The sequence below is a fragment of the Alosa sapidissima genome, chromosome 5 (assembly GCF_018492685.1).
Source record: "Alosa sapidissima isolate fAloSap1 chromosome 5, fAloSap1.pri, whole genome shotgun sequence".
Lineage (NCBI taxonomy): Eukaryota > Metazoa > Chordata > Actinopteri > Clupeiformes > Clupeidae > Alosa > Alosa sapidissima.
The window spans coordinates 35,795,783-35,820,052 of NC_055961.1; the positions used below are offsets into that span (position 1 = coordinate 35,795,783).

Consider the following 24,270-nt stretch of genomic DNA (forward strand, 5'->3'; position numbering starts at 1 on the left):
TTTGTATTTTATATACATAATCCAGAATACATGTATTCCGTTACTTCCCAACACTGATTACAAAAACAAAGGCAGTGGGTTGTCAGAAATCCTTATACAAGGCTTAAATGGTAAATGAGCCTGGAAAAATTATAAACTAGAATCTGTCTTCTGAGGCATACTCTAGTACAAAAATGTATTTTCAGTATTTCAAAATAATTAGGGCTGTGACATTGTCACACATTCCCAGAGTTGAAAACAAGGAACCAGTTGTTCATCTAACCTGCATGTCTTGGCTTGTTTTGTTTTGTCACTTGCTCATATCTAAGGCATAGCCTATTTTATCGAAAAACACAGACATTGCGTAAGTTACACCTGTAGCATCAATAATCAAACTATTGGAGTATGTTTTGTTCTGTGGAGAGGATGAAAATAGTAATGCCATATTTTAAAGGCGGTGTCTCTACAGAAGAAATAAAAAAGGATGATGTATTGTACATGATCTGCTTAAAAGACTGAGGGCTTTCTCTTTAGCCATCCTCATGTAAAAGCTGCTTTACCATGTCCTATTTGATGGACGTACTCATAGCTTTTCAATGCAAATAGAGATGATGTTATTCAATTTCCTGTCTGTAATGCCATTGGCATGAAATGCAGTCTCTCAGGCGTCATAGAATAGAGAACAGTAAAAAGTGTTGTGGCCATTCAGCTCTATCTATTTGATCTATTTCTCTCCCTTTTTGGAAGGGCCAGCAGATCTTTGACACAAAAGTTCACAGTATCCTATACACCATCCTACATAGGATTAGGATATCTACAATGGTTCCCACATAACAGGTTCAGATACACGCCTTTAGATCATACTTCCCACCCTACCCTGACAATGTGCATGTCGTTTTGATGGGATGGGCTGGGATCTTATACCCACTGTGCAGTAGACTGGTTTGATCACTTTAGCTAGAGCTGAGACTTGTAAAACAGTTTGGTATCGAAAGATTGGCTGTACTTTGCAAATAACATGAAGATCAGTTACATAGTGGCAGCCTTCCTAATAACATTCCTTGGACCGGGAAAAAGTAAGTGTTTTTTGTGACAGTGATTTGTCTAGAAATCTATATACTATAACCTATGCAAGAAAAGAGAAATTTTACTTGAAAATTATGCAGCTCTGGATACAAGGTGTTAATTAGTGGACTTTATCATTCTTAAGTAATCAATCTCTTTTTACAAATAAAAATTATAAATAGCGCATACAATTGTTTATTAAACACATGTGAAACTGATTTTTAGATGACATGATGAAACGTTGAGAGTGAGGGACAAGACAGGGCATGCAACACTGTGCACCTGTCCCCACCCAGATGTGGCTGGACAAGCTGCAAAGCAGCAGCTCAGGAGCAGGATCAAGAGATCTCTTTATGATTTATGAAATTATTTACAAAGACAAGAATTTTACAAGAAGATGAACCATTAACATACACACAGCTCTGCACCATTTCCCTCATGAATGGATGCTGACAAATTCTTTCAGCATGACTCCCTTTGATACATTGTGGTAGGAGAACAGGAGATTTTAATTGTGCAATTGTGATTCCCAAGCACAATATGCTGATATGAATCTTATGTTGTACTGTATGTAAAATGAAATGAGCATTTCTGTCTTTTAAGATAGGCCTACATACTGTATGTCACAGTTAGCTCTCCACCTTATAAGCTAAGGGCTTTTCTTTCATGATTTGGTTGAAACATAAAAATAATACTGTTTACTCACACTTCTCGTTCATTTCTTTAAATCATCAATATTTTACAGGTGAGACAGTTGAACATGCCCCCAACGTCACTCCCCTAAACTATGTAGGGAAGATCACCACAGACACAGTCATATTGTCAACACCACAATGCTACTTTGGAATCCCAACCAACTCATCTTGCAACCAGACTGACTGTGAGATCTGGTTGGTGCCTGCACTGAAGTCCTGTAAGTTTTCAAATGAACCCAGAGAAGCACTGAGTTTATGTATTTTACAAATAGGCCTATCTATCTCATAACAACTCTTTTTTTGTCAGCAATCAACAATTTTGATGCAGATCAAACAAACCCTGATCTTTTGAGCCTGTCCCCTTATCCCACTGCATTCACTGCCAACGGCTCAAAGAACTATTTCCTGACTAAAGTGGGACTCCTGAAAGATTTCCTGTGTTCATCTGCATTTGCTAGAGACTCTGGAAGCACTTATTTCAGAGTGGGATCAGAGGGAAGCTGTACCACTACTAACTGCAATGGAGTGCTACCTGATGGCTCCACTGTGAAGTACAGTATGACACACACACCCTGATTCATTTTGTGTTTGTGATGTGAATATATGTGACGCATTTTTTAAACATCTTTGGTGTAACGGTCCTCCTCCACCACCAGGAGACCCTGCTGGATATTAATCTTTTCTTTTTTATTTCAGTTTTAAGTATCTCGTTCTTGATCCTGCCAACAAGGCGGTTTTATCTGAGACAAAGTGGTCTGATGACATCTCTCTGTACACCTGTAAGAGCCTCTAATGACCCCTTTAGCGCTCCCATGCTGCCGTGCAGGGGAATTGAAGGCTTTAAATGAGGCTCTCTCGTTTGGATTTCCAGCGCAGAATCCTGATGCCATCGATGACAGCCTTCCTGGAAGATCCGCTGCAATGGTGGTCATCACAGCAATCCTGTCTATTGCTATGTTTTTCCTCCTGGTGTTACTCGTGACCATGCTCATCTTAGCTTTGTGAGTCATTCCCATAATGGCATTTGATTTTATACACGACAAATGTAAATAGTTGTCATTCCGATACTGTGATTGAAGTCAGCCTTTGTTTGTTGCCTTTTCAGGTGCTGGGGTGAGAAGGAGCCAATCCAAGTTCTAGGATCCCTGCGCATTCCACAGTATGACACTCACCACTTTAAGGACCCAGCTCCCCATGTTAACCCATCTTATGAGCATGACCAGAGAGGCCACCCTATATTCAACGTACCCAGTCCCATTAAGCTTCAGGAATTTGATTAATAAATCATGATGTGTAGCCAATAATTCAAGTATTTCGTATGAATAGATCTACAGTATACCACAAGATTATTTTGGTGAGGAGGAGACTTATTAAAGAATGCTTTTGTTAGAACATTCCCTTAGACACTTTTAAACAAATCTACATTTGATGTAAAATGACAAAATAGAGCATGCACTGAAAAATAAAAGCATGACCAAAGAGATTGGACCAGGTAGGCCTACTAACTGTTGTATCTCTTAATGCATGCCAAAAATCTTTTTTAAAATGACTTGGTAAATTGCTCTACATCTACAACAGGAATAAATTTATGTTTGGTATGGATTGGATTGATCCCGGTTCAGTATTTTTATGCAACACCCAATTTGCATGTATATCAGATGTAATGCTTTCCTCACGAAACACTAGACTCATGACTTGCTTTTTCTAACCAGACTGCCTTTTCTGTTTCTGTTTCTGTTTTTTTGTTTTTGTTTTATTTACCAAAATATTAAACTAAACTCTAAATTCTATCCACATGGGATACATAGAATTGTTCCTCTTTGAAACAGTGGCATGACTCAATTGTTATCCCCCTTACCAAATATTTGACTATGCTCTTCCAATTTATGGTCAATATGAAGCCAGAGTTCCTTACGCTCGATGACTTCATTTCCCGTGAACCTACAGTACCAGATGCGTCATCCTTCAATCTGGCCAATACAATTCCGAACTGTGTGAGGCAGTCAGTCAATCTAGTATAAACATATCCGCGAAGCCCTTTAGCCACGAATTGAGTGTATAGTGGGCTACATGGAGGGGTAGTATTTTCAGAAGCGGAATAGTTGGCAGTGGCACGTAAATGTCGTGAGTAGGCTACGGGTTGTCAGGGAAGTTGGTCGAGACCTAAACGCGCCAGAAACAATCAGCAATGAAAACGTGAAAACGTGAAAACGTTGTATCAGGGCTGCTACGATTCTCACAGCTGTCAACGCCTGTTGATATCGCATGACAATTTAATTGAACCTTTCCTGAAGCCTGTGGATTTAGACAATGGCAAAGCGAAGTACTTTATTTATAAGAATTGTGGAGGGCAAAAACTTGCCAATAAAAGACATGTAAGTATTGTTGCTATTTAATTTCTTAAAAGAGAAAAAGCTCTTCTTGAAGCTCTTGAATAATAATTTTGCCATTCAGGTAGCATGAAATGTCATGTGCATGTGCAATATTTAAAATTGGCTGACTGATTGCTTGATTCTGACAGTCTTTGACGAAATTCAAAACAATTATATTGAGTCAGGTGTATTATTTTTGTAAATAAGCGCTCACTAAGTTGATGAGCAGCCAGTCAGCTTTTATTAGGCTACTGAATTGAAACAGTTTAATAATGTTGTAGACCAGTTCATTTGAGTGCAATAACAACAGCACATCAGTCCTCCAAGGTAGGCTACAGTAGTGATTTATTATTATTGTGCTGTCTTTCTTATTTATATTTTCTTAGTATTTTGTTAATACTTGTCTTAGTAGTTTCTTCGTATTATTATCGACTATTCCAGCTATGAACATGCTGAGGCATTTAGGTTATGGGTTTGTTTTCCTCTACTATCTGTGCTTTCTACAAACACGCTATGTTTCTTACACATCACACAGATGGTTAATCTGAGGGATTTACAGCATGGGGTACCATAATACCTCTGCAAACATGCTATATGTTTTGGGTCTGCCATAATTCTGTTGTGGTATCAATGACGCACGCATGTTCCTACATTCTCCCTTCACGGGTGTGTGAAAAAAAAATCCATTTGGGCAATAGTTTTGCTCCCATTTCGTGACAGCTGGAATTCGATTGCAAGATTTGCCTGTTCCAATGCTGCCACCCCATTTTAAAGCCTGTAGGTTAGTTGGGGTGCTACTTCTGTGGAATTTTTATGGTAATGTGCAAATCATGATAGGGACACCTGTCTGCTCATGAAAGAAATGCTCTTGTAAATCATTTTATGGCTGCTGTGATGTGAGCATTGATGTTAAATGAGAGAAACTCCTTCAATCAGGACAGCAGTGTGAGAGTAGTCTAAAATTGATCAAAGATAGATAGATAGGCTACTGGAAATTTCATCACATCTATGCTTATTAATAAATGAAAATGTCTATTATGTGCATACTGATAGGCTCTTCTTTAAAATTTGATGACACATTTCTCCATATTAAATCTCGATTGGGGTGCAGACACCTTCCAGCAGAATCCATGCAAATAAAAAAGGGTCTCCCTTCATTTGCATAATCATCAATTTCTGGGAAATGACATTTGATTAGAGGTAAGTAGGCATGAAAACGCCATCGGACCATGTTGCTTCGTGGAGGCGTGACTCAGTGAGCAGAAGGCTTCTCAGTCTGAGGAGCAGATTGTTTGCCCTAACAGCCCAGTAACTATGACAAGCTGCGCAAACACAACATGCTGCCACCATGCACACTTTCACCATGCTAACTCTGGAATTCTGGGCCATTTATGGCCCAGAATTCCGGTTGATGGCACAGCAACTGGAGGATATTGGTGTATTGTCATCGTGAAAGGCTTGTGATAAGGGCCAGAGGCTGAACTCGGATGAGCCAGACTGAGGCTGTGTTTGTAAGCAGGTATAGCCCAGATAATGGCTCTCTCTGCGCATTTACTTTTTTTTTTGTCTTTGTCGTTCGTGCTATCGCCATTCTGCAGGTGGTGTGTGCAGACGAGTACGTGGTTCAACTGCCAAGCCACTACGGTATTTGATGTAGCACCTGATTCTGACAGCCCCAGGTTTCCCTATTACACTGATAACAACAGGCAAAGATGAATCACCCCTAGTCCTACTCTTCTTTTTTTATTTTTTCCTTTTTTTTTGAACAGACGTGACTAGTAAATGCTGGCACTATGTGTCACTTCTCCTGAGTCTACATGAGGATTTAATTGGAAAAAAATCCCCCCTCCTGTTTTTAATTTGCTGTTATTTTGTTGGTGACTAATGCAAAAGGGTCCATTTTCCTGTCTGATTTGATGGATCGTGAATAAGTCTGAGCATTTGCTGTGCTACGTGATGACAGCCCCATAATAAGGGTGTGCATGTTGAACTGAGCTTTAAATAACTTATGAGATGCAAGTTTGTTTGGTTTACCTGGCTTATGCAAAAAAAACCTCTTTAAATTATAATAGAAATGACCTGTCAAGCCTCTGTAAATATTGTCCTTCAATATCTAGTATGTTTTTTTGTAACCTGATTTTCAATCTTCTAGCAAATTACACTCGCAACACAAGAAAGAGGAAAATGCAATTATGCACATCCTATTGGAATGTGCAAGTAATTTCTAGGTTCATCACAGGGTAAGGAACAAAAGCTTTAGCCCAATGAACAACTATGGGAATTGCTTCTTTTTTTGCCTTTCAGCCAGGCTTCACCAAGGCCATTTGCTGAATACTCTTTTGTGCTGGGCTGGTAGTAATTATTTGTCCTCATGGTTTATATGAAAGATTAGTGTGTGAACAGCAAATAGCCTAGATGCATGTTCCTCTCTCTCTGTTGGCAAGTAGACCTTTTCAACAAAGTCGCCGAAGGCCAAACATGTGGGCGGAATAAAGAGAATACACATCAACAGCTGATGGGTGATGCTGAGGTGCTGACTATCTGTTGGCAGTGTGGTTGCGCTTAAAAGGGACACGTGTGATTGGCTCACTGGGGGCCGCCGGTGAGGTCTGCCTTGTGTGTCTGGAGCCTCTGTCCTTTTGAACTGTGGAGTCGCAAAGGCTGCATGAGAGATGCCTTTATCCACAATCTGCCCTTTTGGCGCAGGCTTTGACACCCCAGGAAGAGGCATGCCGATGCCATGGCCTATGGGATGAAAGGGACGGCGCGTTTTTCACCACCAGGGGAAGAAAAGGGAATCTACCCTCTTTTTTCACGTTTCATGTGCCTGCCAATGGCAGAGAGCAGCAATGTTAATTAATTGCAGCGGTCCAGTGGTCCGTGGTGTAACCATGGAGTTTTGAATGGAATGGTATCACCACGGGTGATTTGATTGGGACACCTAGAATCCGATTGGAGAATTAGGTGAAGAATAATTCGTTTCATAATGATATTGTCTCGTATAGTCTTATTTTGTATCTATTGTATAATGGCTTTGTTTTTTTTCTCATAGAACTGGAAGCAGTGATCCATACTGCATTGTCAGAATTGACAATGAGGCCATTATCAGGTAGGCATGCAGAGTCCTCTCCATGAAAGCATTCTAACTGCCACAAGGTTACATTGTGATAATTCCCTTACTTTAATGACTTGATTATCATAATTCTTTTGGGTATTCTCTTTGCTGCACATTGGCTTGGCAAGCCATGTGAAGATTCATTCTGTGTTAAATCAATTGGAACTGAACATAAGCAGAACATTAAGGGTATGTTTAGGAAAGCAGAGATGTTCAGATAATGCAAAGATTTTCAGTGTCGAGACATGCACACACACAGTGAGCACCAGGAAATGCATTGTAAATAGTGTAAGTCTCATACGGAAATTGACACAAACAAGCAGATGTCAATCAGAATAAAATCATGCATTTTAGTATTATAGATCAACTACAACTCTCTGGTGGAGTCCATGTAAAGTATGGGAATAACCTAACTGCATTGACTAGATGTGTGTCTGTTTTTGGAAGCCTTTGTGTATGCAATACCTGATTGAATGCTGCCTCATGTAGTTAATATTTTCCTGCCTAACTGCCCTGTCTGTGATTCTGACTTGACCTAAAAGCTAACAAGTTGAATAAAGCCCTTCACCTGAAGTCTAATGTAAAAAGGTCAATACCAGCTTTTTGCTATCTTCTAATGAAGTGTACAATGGGCTGTGACAATCTTTCTAGGGTCTGAGGCTGTACTTTGGAGTAAACATGATGCAGCCTTGGTCCCGTAATCCCTCAGACACTTTGTATTGAATGTAGGCCTCGGGTTAAAAATTAATCTGAAAATGAAAGGAAAATAGGCACTGAACGGACCAGTTTGTTAGATGAACTCCTGTGACATCCTATTAAAGTGAAATGGATCGTCTAATTTTCTTCTCATTACCCAAAGAGAGTGGCCAATATTCACTATTGGATATTTCCACCCCCCTCTCCCACAGAACAGCAACAATATGGAAGACTCTGTCTCCCTTCTGGGGAGAGGAGTACAATGTTCACCTTCCCCCTTCATTCCACACCGTGTCATTCTATGTGCTTGATGAAGATTCTCTCAGGTAAATATCCATGTTACACTGTATGTTATACTATACCATACTTTACTATAGTATAGTATAGTATACTGTACTCTACCATACAACACAAGACAAGACAAGACAAGACCACAACACAACACAACACAACACAACACAACACTGTAGGCTATTTTGTGTTATTGATGATTGCTATGATGGTACATGATGTTTAGCCTAGATGAAGAAGAACAAGATGGAGATCAGTTGCATGTCTGTGGTTAAGGCTTGACATTTGACAGCGTGACTTTGCTGGTCTGGGCTAACCAAGGACATGTTGTGTTTCCTCAGTCGTGATGATGTCATCGGCAAGGTGTCTATTAGCAAGGAGGCCCTCGCTGCAAAACCACAAGGTAGGAGGACACTTCCTGGTTTTGCTTAGCTTCAACCGGTAACATCGCATGTCAGCTGAGCTCACTCGTGATGGTGACTGGCGGAAAAACTGCAGGCCAGTGACTGGCCAATCAGCTTGCCTGACATGCTCTTTTACCTCCCCGGCCAGCGGGCCATTGCTTATGTTGAACTCTGCCCATCATGCACTTGTGCTGCTCATAGGCAACAAGACCACTCTGTGTGTGCCATTTACACTTGATCCTTTGAGTTCCCTTTGCACCTTGGGTGTTTCTCTTGATAGACTCTGAGTCATACACACACACACACACACACGCACATGCACAGACAAAAAAAACATGAGTGGGAGCTAATGCAGAGGTTTGGGGTGACAAACCAAGGGGTTGAGTCAGCCAGCGCCATGGCACGTCAATTATGGTGGCGACACGAACGAGTGCGGGGAAAGATCTTACTCACAGTTGATCCCACGCAGAGATGATAAATGCCCCTCGTGTGTCCAATTTATCGAAGGTTGGCGAAGTCAGGTCACGGTGGAGTGAAATCATGGGGCTGCTCCTGTGGTGTACGTGGGAAGTGCACATGTGGATTGTGTCTGCCCTTTGTGGATAATTGCACTGGAGAGAGTCCAGGGACTTACTCAGATGATATTCTCTCATCGTTATCTCTTATGTCTGCTCACACTAAAAAAATAGAATGCAAAGAATTTCCAGGAGGAAAAATGCTATTCTGTGTCATGTCAGGTGATTTAACCAGTTGGGCCGTGTGCTTGAAGGAAGTTGGTCCAGTGTGTATTGATTCTGGACTTTGATTGTGGATTATGTTTAATGATATAGAGATCATTGTGGAGTTCAGTTGTCTGACAGGGTATCTTCTTAAGGAAGTCCCGTGTATAAAACAAGCAGCACGAGAGTTGCAGGTGTGATCACTGAGACAGGGCAAAGCCTTGTTATTCACTTTCAGACTCAGCTCTAGTTGGCATAGCCCTGTTGTAGGTCTATGGAGTGTGACAGATGGACATGATATCTGTCCTGCTGAGCATACGCTTTCCACCTATGCTTTATGATGCAGTGATTTTGTTTGAGCTTCCTACTTAACTGTCTGTAATGACACTGCTATTGGTTTACTACACCCTGGTCATGTTTTGTGTGTCATCGTACATTGCAATGACACCAAAATCTGAGAAACTTACTCTAATATAGATATCCAGAAACATGATATAAGATTAAATGGGTCAGCCAAGCCATAGTTGCACTGAAATTGAACATGACCGTGTAACAGAAATGTAACAGTGATTTGATGTTGCCACGCACAATCCCAAATGACATTGGTTGGCAGCAAGCTGGTAAAAATCCCTCTCTGGTTTCTAAAACTGCCCCAAGTCAGCCAGACTTTCTTTTTCCATATTAGTTTGTGGGAACACTGGCTTGGCTGGACAGAGTCTATTTTTGGCCTTCACAACAGGGCAATAAAACACAGCGGTCCTCAATAAGATGTACCCTTGAATACTAACCAGAGCGAAAAGTACTCCACTAAAGTTTCTACAACACTACTCTGATACAACCAGCACAACAAGAAATTGTGTATTGGCTACATTAGTAGGGTGTTTAGCTCATGCCCATGGTCAAAAGGAATCTGTATATAGGCTACTTTACATGCATACAGTACCTTATATAATGAATATATCTATCTATCTATCTAAATACTCATCAGCTCTATTAGATGATAATCCAGGTGCTGCTGTCCGTATGGAGATGGATGTGTGTGTAGAGTAAATGTGCAGATTGATCTGAAGATAAGCTGTTGAAAAAGCATCAGAGGAATTAATTCTATTACATTAAGCCACACAAAGCCAGACTTAGAGTCATGGGATATGATAGGGCAGATTTGTCTCATCGATATTCTCTCTCACATACACTGGTGTGTGTGTGTGTGTGTGTGTGTGTGTGTGTGTGTGTGTGTGTGTGTGTGTGTGTGTGTGTGTGTGTGTGTGTGTGTGTGTGTGTGTGTGGTTTGCATTTCCAGAGTGAGATAGCATTTGTGTTTGTGTGAGAGTGCATGTACCTTTTTATTGACATCTGCAGTGTCCATGCACATAGCAGGTTACATGTTTGGTGACTAAAGCTGGTGCACTCGTTTGCCTGTGTGCCTCTGGTGCAGGTGTAGACGGCTGGCTGAACCTGACGGAGATCGACCCTGATGAGGAGGTGCAGGGCGAGATACATCTCCACATATCTGTGATCGGGAACCGAGATATACCGACAAGACTCCGCTGTCAGGTCATGGAAGCCAGGTGGGTACAATTACCTGTCAAAGAGCCAGAGAATTTACACTATGTTATTTAACTGTGTGACATTAGGGGTCTACTCATGGAAGGTTGTTCATTTGGGATTATTCTGTACTTTGGGCTGATACTAGAAAGTAATATGTAACACAAACAATCAGTCATTAATAAGGCTAAAATAATTACTGGCAGTTTTGGGTGGAAATGTTCATAGTCACAGTTAGTCAACAGAATGATTTCAGTCATGCCTTGTGCTTGTGTAGATGTCACATTCCTTCTACATTCCACAGTAAACATTCCTTCTACATTCCACAGTAAACATGCATTGACTCGACCTGTGTACTTGGAATGCTTCTCTCTTGCAGAGATCTTGCCAAAAAGGACCGTAATGGGGCCTCAGATCCTTTTGTCCGTGTCAGATACAATGGAAAAACACATGAAAGTGCGGTAAGAGTGTGGTTACCTGCCCAGTGCCCAACCACAGACAGACATACATAGACACACACACAATCACCAATGCACCCAGACGTACACACACCATAAAGACACTCACACCCACACACACACACACACCATAATGCTCCCAATTGTGCACACACACTGACACATACAGACACACGCACACACACACACACACACACACACGCACACACACACCAATGCTCCCAATTGTGCAGACACACACACACATACACACTCACACACATACACACACACATATACACACACACACACACACACACAAACACTCACACCAATGCTCCCAATTGTGCGCACACACACACACACACACACACACACACACACATACACACACACACATATGGCAAACATAGCTGAAACATATGCTGTGAAATCTCTCCGTAGGTGGTGAAGAAGACGCGCTATCCCCGGTGGAACGAGAGCTTTGAGTTTGAGCTGGAGGATGCCACTGCTGACTCTCCTCTCAGCGTGGAGGTCTGGGACTGGGACCTCGTCAGCAGGAACGACTTCCTGGGGAAGGTGACTCATCAAAAACATCTCCTTTTAGAACAAAGCTGCCTGTGTGTGTGTGTGTGTGTGTGTGTGTGTGTGTGTGTGTGCGTGTGTGTGTGTATGTGTTTGCACCTTTGGGAGCATTGGTGTGTATGTGTGTGTGTGTGTGTGTGCGCATGTGTATGTGTTTGGGAGCATTGGTGCGTGTGTGTGTGGGTGTGCCTCTACCCCACATTTTTTGTCCATAGATCATGTTTTCCCTGCTTTGTGTCCAGTGTCCTATCATTTGTGTCATTCTTTATTGTTGGTAGATTTGTTTATAAGTCTACAGTTGCTAGTGAGGCTTCTACCCACTTTGGTCCAAAGATGGTTGTTTCCGCAAATTAAATAAAACATCCAAAATGTCCTGTATATCCTGTATGTCCAAATGCAGCAGAATATCTTTGTTTCCTTGTGAGTGAGAGCTTCTCTCTTCAGGCCGTGCCCTGCGGCCTATGATGTCTGGCAGCTCACGTCCTCGTCATTTATCTGTAATAAGATTGTTTTGACATTTTATTGCAACAATTTAATGTTGTGTATAACTTCTCGCTCAAAGGTTCTGTTCAACATCAACAGACTGCAGTCTGCCCAGCAGGAGGAAGGATGGTTTCGGCTGGGGCCAGACAAACCCAAACACAGCCAGCACGAGTGAGTATCCACGAGTGGGCTCGCAAAAGTGCACCACTAAAGCACCCATTACGCTTCATTAGGAGACGGAAGAGTCCCAGGCTATTTCTCAGGCCATTTTCATTCTTCACAAGCTTACTTAAACTGTTTGAGCAGAGAGAGGAGCACATTTGAAATGGTGATGTGAGAGTGCCATGGAAAACTCTTACATGGAGAGTGGTAGAAATAAAAGGCTTAGTTTCTCTTTGTCGTACTAGGGCTGTCTGTATTCTTCTGTGTTATTTTCTGAAGCATTTTCTGTGCATCGGAAGATTTAACTTTAAATCCCGTTGGAGGATTGGTTAGTGTATACAATGGAGAACAAAAGACACAAAATGGGATAAAAGATGTTATTCAAGGCTCAGCTCAGAAATGGCAGATAAGTGAGGAAAGTCCAGCCACAGTGAATGCGCAGCTTATCTTGAAACCAAAAAAAGATGCATATCTCTCACAAGCCTCACCTCCATCATGATGTGGGTTAGATGCCAGATCTGCCCCACGTCCCTGGAGCTGGTTGTGGTGGAAGATGACGGCCTGTGGATGGGATGGGATGGATGGCTACCTTAGCCGGGGTTTTTGTGCGTGGACTTGTGTGTGCATCTGTTGTGGCCCATGTGCTGACAGGAAGTGCTAATCCTTTCCCCCATCTAAATCCCTGGATTTTTTTCCCTCCTCTCTCTCTCTCTCTCTCTCTCTCTCTCTCTCGTCTCTCATAAAAGATCATTTGGCCATGTGGATTCGCAGTGGGGATTAGTGAGGAAAGAGTGAGGAGTGGGATAGAAGGCTTATGTAAATACTCCCAAGGTTCTGACCGGAGGATGGATGGATGGGTGCTGCCGTGGGCTGTGGTGCTATATGGCAGGACATGACAAAAGGGTGACTCGCCAGTTGAACTGGATTAAACGAGACGCTGTGGGTCAGTTTGGGTTGGCCCTGAGTAGAATGTGAAGCACTAAACTAAATGTTTTTCCGGACGTTGTCATGAAAGAAGACAGTTCTTACTCTCTCTCTCTCTCTCTCTCTCTCTTTCTCTCTGTCTCTGGTATAAAAGTAAGCCTTCTGTGTCAGCATTTGTTCCTATTTTTAGTGTAGTGTATGAGCCATGACCCCTAACTGACTGACAACTGATAATGTAAGTTCATTGAATTGAAACAAATATTTCAGATGAAGAGCAAACCATATTCATTATTCGTTATTGTATTTTATCCATTCACGTGGTTTAAGCCTCACGGCAAAGAAAAGCTGTGTTTCCCCATAACCATGTTGCTCAGCAAAGGTTGTAGGATTACATTTACAGCATACATTGACACACAAATCCATGTGACGGGGAGATTAAAAAGACCTGTCCTTTTACTTTGACAAACCACCTCATCACTTACCTCTTATGCCCCTCTGCACCACCCCTGCAAACTGCCTTATTGAAATCTCCAGTGTTTGTGTCATTCAGTCAGTGATTTCCTGACCTTTTTGTGAAACAGCAAGCGTACTTGCAAACAATTGAAAGATTAATTTCCTGTTGAAGTAATGCTATTTGTTTTGGTTGTATGCTACTTGTTTTTGTCAGTTCTATGTTGGAAAGAAATCAAGAACTATAGAAATTAAAATTTAATTAATTAACCTTAGTGAGGATTATAAGGATACTTCTGTATTTTCAGTATAATTCGCCAAAACAAACCGAATGAAAGGTCATAATGGGTTTGTGGAATTCTGGGTGTTTAGAGGGGATCTGTGAGTGACTTAACTTCATTTCTCATTTTGGGGGGGCGCCCACTTTTCCGGTGGCTCATTCAGTAGATCTTGCAAATTAAGCCCCTGTAATCCCACTCCGCATGGGTGATCCCTTCTGTGTGAATGAATCAAGCTGCCGTTGTTTTTGTTTTTTTTCACCCACTCTCATTTCTCCTTTTTTCCCTCCCTTCCTGTTACCGTCTTCTTTTCTGATTGGATTTTTGACGGGCCACCATCTGTCGCTGGAGATTCTGTGGTATTTGCTATTAGTTGCCTCTCTGACCTGAAGACCTGAAGTGCTCCTCTCCCTAAAAGGAGCCAAAAAGATGCATATACTGTAGCATGCAGGGGCTTGTCAGACAAAGGCCAGGGATTCCTTTTAATTCTGGCCCTGAGCACTGAAGTATCAGACAAATGCGAAGCTAAATTGCGAAGGAATATTGGATAGCTCAAATGTAGACGTAATAGCAGGAAATTGATTTACATGATATGCCACACCAAAACAGGAAGTAGATGTAACTTGGTGTTGCTTGCTTTGATCAGCTTTAAATTATGCATGGCTACTAATTAGCCACCCCTGATTGTAATGTCACAGATGAACTAAAATGTGGAATAGGAATGCATCACAACTCACAAATCCAATCTGTGTGCTGTCACTGCACGATGGTCCAGAATCTTAAGTCTTGATATGTGAATTGATGTAATTAGGGTAGTGTAGGTAAGGTAGCAAAATAGGTGTGGTAGTTCTGCGTAACGCATCAAACCACGAATTTCAGTCGTCACAGTGCATTGACCATAAGGCTGCCTGCATGTGAATAATGTGTGCATCTTTCAGCATCATCTGGTAACACAAAAACAACACTTCCAACCTCTGCAAGCTCAAGGCATTTTGGGAATACATAAAATGTAAGTGCATTTAGCACAAACATCAGATGAGTGTGCTTTGCTTGATGTCAAAATGTCATCATGGGTTGCAGAACAGCAAGTGCGAGGACCCATTAACGGGGCTTGCGAGTATAATATTTTATATTTTTGTAAAGCTACAGGAAGAGACTGGTTTATTTAGACACTGGGGAGTAATGTCTGAGGTTTGAGTTTATAGATCTCTTGCCTGCGCACATATTTTAATGAAATGAATGTGAGGGCGAAGGAACTTTCCTACCGTCACGCAGAGACCACATTAAGGGGGTGTTTTGGTCTTGGGTTGTGTGCCTCCGCGCGACTGCCCCTGCTGCCATTTTGTTTGTTCCATTATATGAGCCCAATAAAACGGGCCGACCCACCCAGCCTAATGAAGCCGTTGGTGCCATTTGGATTTTATGAGGCATTTGCACAGGATGGTGGCTAGAGTGGAGCCATCCGAGCGGAACTGGTGGTCAGCCACTGTGTGCTGACTGGACGGAATAGTGCGGCAGCATTTTTGCTCAAGTTATTTTCTGGAGAAAAAAGGCGGCTTCTCTAAACAGCCATAGTCAGAAGGCCTTAGTTTACTGTGTCCTAGAAAGGGTTGTTTGTCATTGTGAATTCCAGTGTATTGTGTGTTAGATTTCTCAGTAGTAATGACAGTCAGTATTGTTTTTTTGTGTCTGCCCTAAGAATGTGCGGGTAAACCAGTGTTAATGCATTCCCTTTGTGTTAGTAAGTGGCTGATAAGCACCTTTTCACATGGTGACTCTGTTATGTGATTTGGAATGAAGATCCAAAGCACAAGTCACATGCTCAGAGGTTCCTTCAGTGTGTGTTTTTCCCCATGAGGGTTAGTATGGCTTCCTCATGATGATGAAGCATGATTAAAAAACGCCTTGCACATTGAGTCTGGTGATGCTGGCTTGAGTCTGGTGATGATGGCGTCTGGTGTCCTCCTCTCTGCCCCAGGGGGACGCTAGGCTCTTTGCGGCTGCAGCTCCGACTCCGAGATGAAACGGTCCTGCCCTCCAGCCATTACCAGCCACTCACAGAGCTATTGTGTCAGTCCGTGGGCTCCCATGTTAATGTGAGTCTAGCTTTAATTTGAATTAATGTAAAATAAACGTAAAACTAATATATAAACTCATTATTTTCATTATTTATATTTGATATTGTTATTGATATTATTGTTATTATTACTATTATGCTTAATGTAGACTTTTTCAGCTTAAAAAAACCTGTTCATTTTTTTGTAATGTTCATATTCTGTAAGTCGCTTTGGACAAAAGCATCTGCAAACTACTGTAAGCAGAACCATAATTAGATCGAAGTGAAGATTTTGACTTGCTTTGGGGACATTCCAGGGCAACTGGCCAGACCTGATCATGCTCATCGATGAGACCACCACAGCTGAGAGTCGACAGGAAGTGGCCAACAATTTGGTCAAGCTCTTCCTGGGTCAGGGCCTGCTGAAGGAGTTCTTGGATGTTCTCTTTAAACTCGAGCTGGACAAGACCAGTAAGTAAGCAAGTACAGAACACTCACCCTCCCTTGTCTTGAGAATCTGCTCCAATGATCATCAGGATGTCAGAGGTATCTGTGACCAAAGGCTTGCCAGATTCTTCTCTATTCATTTGTTGATAAATGGTTGAGAGTCATTGGATATGCATGACATGCAAGCTTATTATCATGCTCTATGCGACTACTGATGGCACCCTTCACTTCACTCATTAAAACGGCCTTAACATTCCTGATGTTCGCAGTCCTAGCCGCCAGTAATTGTGAAATATTTCAATCCACTCACATCAACTCTCCATGGGCCCTAATGTTTTTGGCGGGCAAAGTGCAAAGTCTGAAAGCAAGTAAAGTTCTCGTGCTTGAAATACAGCTAGTAAGTAAGGAAATAAGTAAGTAATTTTAATTTCTATAGCACATTTACATCCAAAGTGTTTCGCAATAAAAGAAAGACAGAGTTTAAAAGATGATTCCAACCCCAACTACAACTGACATTTCCAGACAAAAAAAAACAAAACAAAACGTACCTCCAGACAGAAACAGACATAATACAAACAGGATCGCCTGGCATATGGGACTATTGAGCTGAATCAGTGTTTACACTTCAGTGCCTCACCCATGATGTCAAACTAGCTGATTAACTAGCTAACTAACTGATTTTGTGTAGACGTTTATTTAGACTTGTTAAGACTGTGCACTTTGCCCATCATTCAAATGAGGGCCCCATATGTTTCTGATGTATGATGCTACACAGGTGTTGTGAAAGCGGCCTTATTTGTTCCTTTGATCCTCATTATTCTCCCTGATGAGCATGATGATGCAACCCTTTCTCAATCAAAACTCAATCAGAATGCAACTCGTTTTTACTTTCCCATCTCTTCTCTCCCAGCTGAGCCAAACACATTATTTCGGAGCAACTCCTTGGCATCCAAGTCCATGGAGTCCTTTTTAAAGGTTGGTATTATTCATCACGATCAAGTGTGTTTTTCAGAGCTGGTTTTACTTGGCTGAGCTCACGGGTGGCTCATAATTCTCCTTGCTTGCTTCTCATAGGTAGCAGGCATGCAGTATTTGCACAGACTCCTGGGCCCCACTATAAACAGGATTTTTGAGGAGAAGAAATATGTGGAGCTCGACCCCAACAAAGTGGAACTAAGGGAAGCTGGGTAGGAGTGGGACTCTCAGTCGTGCATGCGGCATAATTGAATATTGCATGCGGCTGTTTATGTTTTTGTACTTCTTGAGGTTTTTGTCAAAGTTTGCGAAGTTCTGGTGCTGAAGAGCAAAAACATTAAAGGAGGAATTGGGTGTTTTTCATCTTTCTAGGGCAGATAGCTGGCACTGAAAGCTTTGTTACTAAGAAACGTGTCAGTCTTTGGCAGCTGCTCAGTGGTATTGTTTGCAGTCTCAAACTCCCTCCAAACAGTGCCAAAATAACAGACATATACTATCAGTTTGGAGTGTATATTTTGAATGAGCAGCATTTTTTGGGAGCAGGGCATTGGGATTGTTATGGGCTTTAAATGGATGTGTCATTGAACCTCATTCAGTTCCATTAAGAACCTGCTAATGTGTCTTAAGATTCTCAGCAGTGCAGTTATCCGCTCCATTAAACCATGAATGACTGTAGATTATGGGGGGTTACTGTATAGATTGAGAACACTGACCTGCTGATGTAATGCAGTGGGATTAAATGTGGGACTAAAATCCAACTTTTTATAATTTATAGTTATGGCGTAGGATATTTCTCTGAAAAGAAACTTGACTAATGTGTTTGTGTGTGTGTGTGTGCTTGAAATGTGTGTGTGTGTGTGTGTGTTTTTGCATCTACATGTATGCATTTTACAGGTGCACAGGGCTTCACCGAACGCAGACTGAGGCTGATATTATCCAGCAGAGCACCACACACCTGCAGTCCTACCTCTCGGAGCTCCTGAACGCCATCTTACAGTCAGCCACATACTGTCCCCTGGTCCTTTGCCAGGTTTTCAGGCAGCTTTACCAGCGTGTGCAAGCTCGCTTCCCTGACCCAGAGTACAGGGTGAGGAGCTCTTTACCCGACAGCTCAGATTTCATTTCAGCTGAAATAATGGAATATATGCTCTGTATGCCTAGTTATGACACTATAAAACTGTAATGTATCACTTTAATGATATAATATATAACACCATGTGATATAGTACTATAATAATAAAACAAAGGTCTTGTGTAAACCACAGTGTTTTTGTCGTGCCACCATAAAGAGTGTCACATTTAAAAATAACATCCTTTGACACGCGCTTGTGAGCTTCCTGCTTTGAGCTCTTGGTGTGTCTGCGTTTGCAGAAGGTGAAGTTCATCGCTGTGACGAGCTTCCTGTGTCTGCGCTTCATCTCGCCGGCCATCATGTCACCGAAGCTCTTCCACCTCCGGGACAAGCACGCCGACGCTCGGACCAGCCGCACCCTCCTGCTCCTGGCCAAAGTAGCCACTTCTCCTACATTCATCCTTTTATTACAATAGTCATTTACCGGACAGTTTGATTTTGGCATGTAGTATTTTAATTTTGCAGTAAAGTTGCAGTAGTACACAGTTTTAGCAGTAGTAGTAGTAGTCTAGTTTTTCTTCCTCTTAAATGTACCTTCTCAAATCAGACAAACTCTCAGAGCCCACAGAAAAAAAACACTTCTTCTTTTTTTCATTTCCCTGCTGCACAGGCCATTCAGATGATTGCGAACCTGGACACCCTGGCCTGCTGCTCCAAAGAGCCGTGGATGAACCCCCTGCAGCCAACGGTCCAGCAGGGCATTGCCCAGCTCAAGGACTTCATCACCAGGCTAGTCAGCTATGATGATGCTGAGGGTGAGTCACAGGCTCCGCACCGGAACGGCTTTATGATATATCACATCAGGCCTCTGATTGGCGTGTGTACATGTCTGACACGCCTCGTTCGCTCAGTAAATATTTAACTTTCGTCAACCTCAGCAGCCGCTCTGGAAAGGTGGGAAAAATAAAGCTGCTCACAGCAGCTGGTGGTGATTCGGTTGTTTGTGGGTGTTTCAGACCTTGGTCTGCAGGAGAGGATGAGTCTCCAGTGCGGCACCATGGAGAAGGAGGGCTACCTGCTGCTGCACAGGACCAAAGACAAGTGCATGCCCATGACGTCGCCTTTCAAGAAATACTTTGTGACGCTCAGCAAAGACACCCTGTCTTACGCCAGGACCCAGCACTCCAAGGTGGCCATGTGGTTGAAAAGATGCACCAAAACTCACTGAACTCCCTGCACAAATATACAATTTGATCTTACATATAAAATATTAAAATGCATCTCCATTCATATTTATGTAATTATACTGTATAATCTGTTCCCGAAAATATCCAAAAACGTCTCATAATTATGTTCATTCTTGTATGTGGGTCAGCACTAAGATATTTATAAGGCAATGCTGCAACAATATTATCATATAACACAAACGTTGGAGCCTAATTTGTCACTGAAGACCTCCTTCTCTCCTGTTTGGATGGTGCAGAAGAGCTCGTTCATCTCTCTGCCCAAGATCAGAGCTGTGGAGAAGGTGGAGGAGAAGAGCTTCGGGAGCGCCAATGTCATGCAGATCATCTCCTCAGATGACACTGGCCAGCTGGAGACTCTCTACCTGGACTGCAAAGTGAGATACACCATCAACAATTAAGGAGCAAGAAGATTGATGCTGTTATAGACCCTGTTGTAAATCTCTCTTTCTCTCTCTCTCTCTCTGCCTCTCTCTCTCCTTCTAGAGTGTGAATGAACTGAATCACTGGCTCTCTGCCTTGAGGAAAGCCTGCAGTCACAACACGGACACTATGAGTTCTTACCACCCTGGGGTCTACAAGGCAGACAGATGGAGCTGCTGCCACCAAAAGGACAAAGCTGGTACTACAATTTGGATAATACAATGCTGATGCTGCTTTCTCAGAACTATTGATTTGTCCTTCTCAGTTCACCCCCTCTGTCTTTCTCACACACACACACACACACACACACACACACACACACACACACACACACACACACACACACACACACACACACACACTTGCCTGGACACGTCTACCTAGATATCTTTTCAGGGAGATACTAGTCTGAAACACCATAGTTCACTAACGTTTCCATTGGTTGGCAGATTACAGTTTCGAAATGGAAAGTGTAAACGCCTGCAAACATCAAAAATTACAGTCGGAAGAATGTGTACATTTATTTACAGCAAAAGTAGGCCCACATACATTGTTTCCTGACTGCCAATACTGTTTAGTGTCAGTTTGTAAAGTTTAGGCAAAGTAGGAAGTAATGTTATGAATCCCTGAATAATGTGATTGGTTAGGCTGGACCAATGATTTTAAAGTTAGGTCCTGATGCAAGTGTTTGAAAGGAATCCCTATCGTGAGTGACCACACTCTATTCACTTCAAGAATGAGTTTTGTTTACCAGGCTACACACACACACACACACACACACACACACACACACACACACACACACACACAGAGAGAGAGAGAGAGCGAGAGAGATACAACTTGTATGCATACACACATATAGTATATGTATGAGAAGGCAGGTTTGTGAGGGTTATAAGTGAAGATGAAATGACTGCTGTTATCAGAGAATACATTATAAATGTCATAATATAAATGAAATGTGAATGTCTTTACAGACACAGGTTGTGACAAAACAAAACACGGAGTCACACTACAGGAGTGGTACGACCCTTTGGATCCAGATTTGGAGTCTCAGCTTATTTACAGACATCTGCTTGGGGTTCAACAAGTCATGAAGTAAGGCACAAGTTTTGTCCTCATGGAAATATTATTAGTCATTTACATGTAACATGTAATTCATGTTGCACTGTATCTGCATTTTGTTTTTGTCTCTCAGGGAAAAATATTTAGAACTAAATAAGTTACATGAAAATGAAGAGGAGCAACCTGAAAAAGGTAAACTATAAAAAATATTCCACTATGTATGTCATGACATCCCATGTGAACAACTGTATGTGTTTGTTACTACAATATTGCCACTGCACATTTTTCTGATGTCATCTGGTTGCTGAGTCACATTCAAATGAGTTAACGGTCATATTCAAAATTAAAAGACCACTGCAAATTTGAACATGACCGTCAACTCATTCGAATGTCACTGAGCAACTGTAGGATGACATCAGAAAATGTTGGTCTGAGTGGTCTCTTCATTTTTTCCAGAGCTGTATTTCATGATTTGCAAAGAGGGCCGTTGTTGGACATGATCATCTTGCTCTCTGTTTCAGGCCAGAAGAAAACAGATGGAGTAATGCGATTCTTCAGTGTTCTTCAGGACCTACATAACTCACATTTGGCAGTGGAGGAGGAGGAACGCTCAAAGAATAAGAATAATTTCCTTTTAGAATTGCAGACATAAGAAAGACCCCACACTGCAGAGATGCATTCATACACAGGGCAGACCTCACCTAATCTTCACAATACTTCTAAAAGGGGCATGTAGCTTCATTTTGAAGGTGCATTTTGACATAATGGTATCGTGGTTTGGTTGCAGGCAGAGTAAGTTATTATCAGTTTTAATCTGATGCTAATAATGTTATGCTTCATCATCTCCATGTAATCACCAAAAGAGTGTTTGAAATACTATATGCAGGATCCCTTTAATAGAAGCAGCAGTGTTGGTACTTGGTGCATTAAGCAGTATTTATGAAGGATAATGTTTTGTTTCGTTATAAAGACTAAGGTGTAGAGCACATTAATAATATCCAGTGCAATCGCCAGTTTAAATTGCCAATTAGAAAAAAGTTTATTTTTATAGTTACGTTATTTGATGGCAGCTCTTATTTTCATTTTTATTCCATTATCACATGAGGCTAATTCTTTCTATGGAAGATGTAGATGTTATCATTTTTACTTGTGTATAAATGTGTCTCAAGTAAGTTTGTAGATGTCTTATGTTGTGTCTTAGTTTTTGTGTTTCAATTTAATTTAATTGTATCATTTGTTATTTTTATATTTATTATGCTAAAAGCATTGTCCAAGTAAACATTTGATTCTTTGACATGTTTGCCATTAAACACTGATGTTTACAGATTGTGGAAGCAATGAATAACAGTCATTTTGTTGTGTTATTCTGTGTAGATAATGTCCGCAGCTTAAGTATTATCATAGTATTGATGATACCAACAACATGTTGATGATTCTTGGACTGACCAGAGACCTTTAAACGTTTTGAAAGATGTACTCAACCCATTGTCTTTGTCATTCTCTGTGACAAGTCTGTTTTCTGTTCTTTTTTATGTCCAAATATTATATGTATAAAGATTTGTATTGTGGACTTCTTAATAGTAAACAGTGTGAGCATTTTCTATCATTGATTTGTCATATGGCTGTATAATACTGAAAACAATAAAAAAAAGTAGTTTGGTGCATGTGGAGAGTTCTTTCTTCATCCTGTCACTAGGTGTCGCTGTAGCTTTCTCTTGCAGTGTAACATTGGGAACAGGGGCAAAAGAAGATTAGTAGGATTGAGTTCCACTCTAAGTAAACTGAGACCACCCACAGTTTATCACACATGGTCATGCTCACTGCCCTGTCACTGAATCCCTTACATACCAGTACTTTGGCTTAAGCCTTTATTCTCTATTATCTAGGCTACTATTTAGAGTTGGGGGATCAGAGTGTGAAGTTAACACTACACTATACAATGGCTCAAACAGTAAAAATGGAACACATACTCAGAGAAGAGGGTCAGCATTTTTGAGATAATTTGATTTAACTCAGAAATGTAATTATGGGGTATCAAATGACTAAGCACAGTTTTCCTTGACAGTAAATCGTTATGAAATTAACGCCATACCAGTGGTACAATGGATTCTTATAGCACAACATATGAGAAATGTTTTTATAGTGTAGATAACATTGTGAAGAAGATTGGTTGGATTTATAGTTCAAATGTCTTTCTGCCTGTTTAGCGCCTGGGAAGATTCCAGTTTCCTGTTTTGTTTTAAACGCTCCCTGAAATATGAGAAGCCCACACTTTCCCAAAGTCCTTTCCAAGTTTCTGTCCAGATCTGTTTGTTCACATTAAATTGTCTGTCTAATAACAAAAAAATTCAGAACAGCATAGTTAGCAGTGGTATCATTTCCACTTATGTGTTACATTCTAATGTCACATTATATTGTCACTATCATTAGGAAATAAAACATTCTCTTCACACACATTCATACACACACACGCACACACATTTAGCCTAACTTTGAGACATTAACTTTCAGATCTTTCTTTCAGATATGGTAGGCTTTTAGTGCAGCTGCATCATAATAGTGATAGCTGAGGCACTTGTTCCCAGTCACTGACTGCCATGATAACAGAGTCATAATTAGACTATCTGCATCACCTTTTCTGCATGCCTTGCTGATATCCACAGCCTGGCAACCCTTACCTATTCTCATGTCCATGTTAACCAACACACATTTAACAGCTCTTGTGCTTCATAGTGTCCATAACCATCCAGGAACTATCAAGCCTCCTGCCATAATTTGCCATTTGTTG

General features: G+C 41.4%; 2 protein-coding genes across 3 annotated transcripts; both read left to right on the forward strand.

Moving 5' to 3' along the window:
• Positions 1 to 870: 870 nt before the first annotated feature.
• Positions 871 to 3,196, forward strand: upk3b (uroplakin 3b). Its single transcript, XM_042092356.1, has 6 exons — positions 871 to 1,055; positions 1,790 to 1,957; positions 2,047 to 2,290; positions 2,436 to 2,518; positions 2,611 to 2,740; positions 2,845 to 3,196. Exons 1-6 carry the CDS (start codon positions 998 to 1,000, stop codon positions 3,017 to 3,019), a joined length of 858 nt encoding a protein of 285 aa, XP_041948290.1. The 5' UTR covers positions 871 to 997; the 3' UTR covers positions 3,020 to 3,196.
• Positions 3,197 to 3,707: 511 nt separating this feature from the next.
• On the forward strand, positions 3,708 to 23,146 carry rasa4 (RAS p21 protein activator 4). 2 transcript variants are annotated; one of them, XM_042093062.1, is made up of 21 exons: positions 3,708 to 4,114; positions 7,164 to 7,220; positions 8,135 to 8,248; positions 8,555 to 8,616; positions 10,772 to 10,904; positions 11,261 to 11,342; positions 11,763 to 11,897; positions 12,466 to 12,557; positions 16,179 to 16,296; positions 16,574 to 16,727; positions 17,614 to 17,678; positions 17,778 to 17,890; positions 18,573 to 18,765; positions 19,050 to 19,187; positions 19,421 to 19,565; positions 19,767 to 19,939; positions 20,234 to 20,371; positions 20,481 to 20,616; positions 21,395 to 21,515; positions 21,616 to 21,674; positions 22,004 to 23,146. In XM_042093062.1, exons 1-21 carry the CDS (start codon positions 4,050 to 4,052, stop codon positions 22,132 to 22,134), a joined length of 2,424 nt encoding a protein of 807 aa, XP_041948996.1. In that variant the 5' UTR covers positions 3,708 to 4,049; the 3' UTR covers positions 22,135 to 23,146. The 2 variants fall into 2 exon arrangements, with proteins under 2 accessions (XP_041948996.1, XP_041948997.1); XM_042093063.1 differs by having other exon boundaries at positions 17,778 to 17,881.
• The last annotated feature ends 1,124 nt before the right edge of the window (positions 23,147 to 24,270 follow it).